This window comes from Triplophysa rosa, linkage group LG20 (genome assembly GCF_024868665.1).
Source record: "Triplophysa rosa linkage group LG20, Trosa_1v2, whole genome shotgun sequence".
Lineage (NCBI taxonomy): Eukaryota > Metazoa > Chordata > Actinopteri > Cypriniformes > Nemacheilidae > Triplophysa > Triplophysa rosa.
Window position 1 is genome coordinate 20160814 of NC_079909.1, and position 6169 is coordinate 20166982.

The window sequence follows — 6169 nt, forward strand, 5'->3', positions numbered from 1 at the left end:
TCTCTCTCTCTCTCTCTCTGTCTCTCTCTCTCTCTCTCTCTCTCTCTCTCTCTCTCTCTCTCTCTCTCTCTCTATCTATCTCTCTCCCTCTCTCTCTGTTTAGACAAGGAAGGAAGGTACTTTTTGTAATAAAGTGTTTTTCAAAATGTAATTTCTTTCCTTCCTTCTGTCTTTCCTTCTTTCGTTCTTTCCCTCCCTTCTTGCTTTCAGCTGTTAATCTTTCTCAAGCAAGAATAGGAGTCTACATTAATTGAAATTAAAAAATCTCTTTGAAAATAGCAGTAAAGTTAATCTGGTTTTGAAAGGGTTCATTTTTGGGGTGTAAAAATGTTCGGTTGGATTTAAAGTGAAATTGTTTTCGAGGTAAATGTTTTGTATTAAATAAATGTGTTATATTGTCTCTTGACATCAGTGTTTGTCTTGTGTTCTCAGTCTAGCTCTTCATCCTGATAAGATCCAGGTGGCGTCCGGTCAGGTTGGGAAGGATCCGTATATCTGTGTGTGGGACTCATACACACTGACCACAGTGTCCATACTGAGAGACGTTCACACTCATGGTGTGGCGTGTCTGGCCTTTGATGCTGATGGACAGGTGAGATGAGATCTGAGACAGGTGTCCACCTTATGACAATGACAACAACAAAATCTTTGTTGAAGTTCTTTTATCATCTTTGATTCTAAACCTTCACGGTGAGTTATATGGCATATTTAGCCAGCGCTGCTTCTCAATATTAAATTCTTCTGTGTTTTTCCGAATCGTGTTGTGCTTGTTCAGCGTTTAGCTTCCGTCGGACTTGATGCCAAAAACACGGTGTGTGTTTGGGACTGGAAAAAAGGGCGGGTCCTTGCCAACGCAACGGGACATTCTGATAGGGTAAGAACTGTGCGATTAATTACATCAAAACTGCTGAGACAAGATTTTCAGTAATAATGCCAGAACGATGAAAACGGCCAGAGAAACGCCTGCATTGCGAGTTCAAAGCAGCATACATCCATACAGTTACTGTAACACAGACAGTATGTGTTTCCATAGCAACAGATGCTACTACACCTCAATAACACGACACATCGAATAACTTATTTTTTTGTATATAATAGATTATAATGAATAAGTTACTATGTTACAGCACATAAAAGCTTTTCATACACGTAAATGCATGAACTGATTGTCTGATAGACAAACGCATGCACGCACACACACACACACGCGCACGCACGCACGCACGCACACACGCACGCACACACGCACGCACACACGCACACACAGTTTTGAGATTTAAATCACACAGCAGTTTAGTGGAAGAACCAGTGACACTAGAACATTCCCTCTAGTGCCATTAAAACCTTACAGCTCTCTCTCTCCCTCTCTCTCTCTCTCTCTCCTCCTCTCTCTCCTCTCGTTCCCTCTCCTCACCTCCTCTCTCTCTCCTCTCGTACCCTCTCCTCTCGTTCTCTCTCTCCTCTTGTTCCCTCTCCTCTCGTTCCCTCTCCTATCGTTCTCTCTCTCTCCTCTCGTTCCCTCTCCTCTCATTCTCTCTCTCTCCTCTCGTTCCCTCTCCTCTGGTTCTCTCTCCTCTCCTTCTCTCTCCTCTCGTTCCCTCTCCTCTCGTTCTCTCTCTCCTCTTGTTCTCTCTCCTCTCATTCTCTCTCCTCTCTCTCTCTCCTCTCGTTCCCTCTCCTCTTGTTCCCTCTCCTCTCGTTCTCTCTCTCCTCTCGTTCTCTCTCCTCTCTCTCCTCTCGTTCCCTCTCCTCTCATTCTCTCTCCTCTCTCTCTCTGTCTCCTCTCATTCCCTCTCCTCTCTTTTCTCTCTCTCTCTCTCTCTCTCTCTCTCTCTCTCTCTCTCTCTCTCTCTCTCTCTCTCTCTCTCTCTCTCTCTCTCGCTCTCTCTCTCTCNTCCTCTTGTTCTCTCTCCTCTCTCTCTCTCCTCTCTCTCTCCTCTCGTTCCCTCTGCTCTCGTTCCCTCTCCTCTCGTTCTGTCTCCGCTCGTTCTGTCTCTCTCTCTCTCTCCTCTCGTTCTCTCTCTCCTCTCATTCCCTCTCCTCTCGTTCCCTCTCCTCTCGTTCTCTCCTCTCGTTCCCTCTCCTCTCGTTCCTTCTCCTCTCGATCTCTCTCTCCTCTCGTTCTCTCTCTCTCTACCTCTCTCTCCTCTCGTTCCCTCTCCTCTCATTCCCTCTCCTCTCATTCTCTCTCTCTCCTCTCGTTCCTTCTCCTTTCGTTCTCTCTCCTCTCGTTCTCTCTCTCTCTCTCTCCTCTCGTTCTCTCTCTCTCCTCCTCTCTCTCCTCTCGTTCCCTCTCCTCCTCTCTCTCTCCTCTCTTTCTCTCTCTCTCCTCTCGTTCCTTATCCTCTCGATCTCTCTCGTTCTCTCTCTCTCCTCCTCTCTCTCACCTCTCGTTCCCTCTCCTCTCGTTCTCTCTCTCTCCTCTCGTTCCCTCTCCTCTCATTCCCTCTCCTCTCGTTCTCTCTCCTCTCGTTCTCTCTCCTCTCGTCCCCTCTCCTCTCGATCCCTCTCCTCTCGTTCTCTCTCTCCTCTTGTTCTCTCTCCTCTCGTTCTCTCTCCTCTCTCTCTCTCCTCTCGTTCCCTCTCCTCTTGTTCTCTCTCCTCTCGTTCTCTCTCCTCTCCAACCCTCTCCTCTCGTTCTCTCTCCTCTCGTTCTCTCTCCTCTCATTCCCTCACCTCTCGTTCCCTCTCCTCTCGTTCCCTCTCCTCTCGTTCTCTCTCTCTCCTCTCGTTCCCTCTCCTCTCATTCCCTCTCCTCTCGTTCTCTCTCCTCTCGTTCTCTCTCCTCTCGTCCCCTCTCCTCTCGATCCCTCTCCTCTCGTTCTCTCTCTCCTCTTGTTCTCTCTCCTCTCGTTCTCTCTCCTCTCTCTCTCTCCTCTCGTTCCCTCTCCTCTTGTTCTCTCTCCTCTCGTTCTCTCTCCTCTCCAACCCTCTCCTCTCGTTCTCTCTCCTCTCGTTCTCTCTCCTCTCATTCCCTCACCTCTCGTTCCCTCTCCTCTCGTTCCCTCTCCTCTCGTTCTCTCTCTCCTCTTGTTCTCTCTCCTCTCGTTCTCTCTCCTCTCTCTCTCTCTCCTCTCGTTCCCTCTCCTCTTGTTCCCTCTCCTCTCGTTCTCTCTCTCCTCTCTCTCTCTCTCTCCTCTCGTTCTCTCTCCTCTCGTTCTCTCTCTCTCCTCTCGTTCCCTCTCCTCTCGTTCTCTCACTCCTCTCGTTCCCTCTCCTCTCATTCTCTCTCTCTCCTCCTCTCTCTCCTCTCGTTCCCTCTCCTCACCTCCTCTCTCTCTCCTCTCGTACCCTCTCCTCTCGTTCTCTCTCTCCTCTTGTTCCCTCTCCTCTCGTTCCCTCTCCTATCGTTCTCTCTCTCTCCTCTCGTTCCCTCTCCTCTCATTCTCTCTCTCTCCTCTCGTTCCCTCTCCTCTGGTTCTCTCTCCTCTCCTTCTCTCTCCTCTCGTTCCCTCTCCTCTCGTTCTCTCTCTCCTCTTGTTCTCTCTCCTCTCATTCTCTCTCCTCTCTCTCTCTCCTCTCGTTCCCTCTCCTCTTGTTCCCTCTCCTCTCGTTCTCTCTCTCCTCTCGTTCTCTCTCCTCTCTCTCCTCTCGTTCCCTCTCCTCTCATTCTCTCTCCTCTCTCTCTCTGTCTCCTCTCATTCCCTCTCCTCTCTTTTTCTCTCTCTCTCTCTCTCTCTCTCTCTGTCTCTCTCTCTCTCTCTGTCTCTCTCTCTCTCTCTCTCTCTCTCTCTCTCTCTCTCTCTCTCTCTCTCTCTTTGCGGTTTCAGATCTTTGATATTTCCTGGGATCCGTTTCTCCAGCACAGACTGGTGAGCTGTGGAGTCAAGCACATTAAAGTAAGTCCAACCCCTAAAAAACAATATTATATTATATTAGTACATTGAATTATATCAAATAAACAACATTCCTGCTGTATTCAGTTTTATTCTTAAATCTGTCCTGCGTCCAGACAGAGTCACAGATTGTTGTTCAACAGTTTCAGTATCTTTTTATTCATCATAGTTCTGGACATTATGTGGAAATGCACTGACGCCAAAACGAGGGATTTTTGGAAAGACGGGGGACCTGCAAACTATTCTGTGTTTAGCGACGGCGAAGGATGAGGTGACGTACTCCGGCGCTCTGAATGGAGACATTTATGTGTGGAAGGGGTTGAACCTGACGCGAACGATACAGGCCGCACACGGAGTGAGTTAAACACACACTGTCACTTACACATCATACAGGCTTTCAACAATATGAGGGTGAATTTTTGTTTTTGGGTAAATGATCCCTTATGCAAAAGTATGTTTTGTGCAGAAAAAGGCACTGCCGCTATGATGATGCTGTGAGGTGATGAATCTGACCTCTTGTTCTGTAGGCTGGGATCTTCAGCATGCACTCATGTGAAGAAGGTTTCGCCACCGGCGGTCGTGACGGATGTGTCCGGCTGTGGGATGTGGATTTTAAACCCATCACTAAGATCGACCTCAGGGAAGCTGAGCAAGGTTATAAAGGTGCTTCATATTATGCTTCATATAAAAAACCCTTGTTATTTCTTGATCTTTTAAATGAGTTTCCTGTGCTTTGTGGACATTTAGGAATGTAACATTCACAATACAATACAAGACTCTGAACATTTATGAAGTTTGTAAATCATTTGTAAATGAAAACTACTAAGTGTGAAATAAATCAACTAGTTTTTAACTAACCGGCAGACAGTGATTCAATGAAATATTACAGAATTAACTGTATATGAGGGATTCTGTCACCATGGCAACATCATCAGTTCTTACATCGACAGAATGACAGTGTTGTGGTCCGATGTAAATCTTACAGTGTTTCACAGCAGATGATCAGATCAGATGACAAGAGACTTACATTAAAATCTCAACTGTTTCTCCTCCACGGCAATCAAATCAAAAGTCAGACATCTCAATATAAACTCGAACATTTCTCATCTCATCTTTCAAAACCACAGTATTATTCATGTTATGTTATGACTATATGTTATATACTCTAACTGTATGTCAATAATTGTCACGTTCATGTTTATTTGATGTATGATAGTATCACAATTCCTAAGTACAAACCACAAACTTTGATTCAAACATATAGCATTGAATACTGCTACGGTTACTAAACATATGAGATAAAGAATACACATGGGAAAATTCCAGAGCTGTGAATGATCCACCGCTGCGATGCTCCTCTGGGTTTCTGTTCTCCTCTGTCTGGACTCCTGTGAGGATGTTGGAGATGTTATAGATTTCTCATGTGCTCATTGGTGCATGTGGTTCACATGTCTCCTGCTGTTCTTCTGTCTGTTGTGTGCTTAGATTCAAGCATGTGACACTTGTACTTTTTTATGCTGGGTTTGTCATACCTATTTAATTAATATTGATGGTGGCCCAAAAACATTATTTTCTGTGGTATTTTATTTATATTTTGAATTGGCCTTTAATTTTATGTTTATTTTTCTTGTACATTTTAGTTACACTTTTAGCAATTTTGAAATGTACTTTTGTCATTTTGTTTATAATATTGCTGTATAATTTGTTTATATCATTTTTATATCATTTATAAAATAACATAATTATATTTTTAGCAACGTTGTTATGCATTTTTGTCATTTATTATTTATTTATAATATTGCTATATACATTTTATATAATTTATTTTATACATTTTTATATAATTTATCAAATACATTTTTCATGTAAATTTTAGATACATTTTTAGAATTTTGTTATTTTATTATTTATTTATAATATTGCTATATAATTTTAATGTAATTTTATTTTTATAGATTTATATATATATTATCAAATTATTTTTTCATGTCATTTTATTATTTATTTATAATATTGCTGCATAATATTATATGATTTTTATCATATATATTTTTTATACATTTTTATATAATTTATACAATTATTTTTTAATGTCAATTTTAATTACATTTTAAACAATTTTGATTTGAACATTTTGTTATTTATTTATAATACTCACTCAACTTTATTTATATAGCGCTTTTACAATTTTCATTGTTACAAAGCAGCTGTACATGAGACACATTGACTACAAGCAAAACAATCAAAGTTGTACCTGCAAAAACAAGAAAAGGTTGAAAACACAGAAGACAGACACACCCACACACAAAACACTCCACACACACAACACGCAC

General features: G+C 42.7%; 1 protein-coding gene across 3 annotated transcripts in view; it reads left to right on the forward strand.

The window, feature by feature from the left end:
- The window catches only part of eml6 (EMAP like 6), a 35656-nt gene that overhangs the window by 9215 nt on the left and 20272 nt on the right, over positions 1-6169 (forward strand). For 2 of the 3 annotated variants that reach the window (XM_057361496.1, XM_057361498.1), the window contains exons 2-6: positions 433-592; positions 776-874; positions 3771-3839; positions 4006-4191; positions 4364-4499. In XM_057361496.1, coding sequence (XP_057217479.1) covers positions 433-592; positions 776-874; positions 3771-3839; positions 4006-4191; positions 4364-4499 — 650 coding nt within the window. The remainder of the gene's footprint in view (positions 1-432; positions 593-775; positions 875-3770; positions 3840-4005; positions 4192-4363; positions 4500-6169) is intronic. The other variant, XM_057361497.1, reaches the window with a different exon arrangement.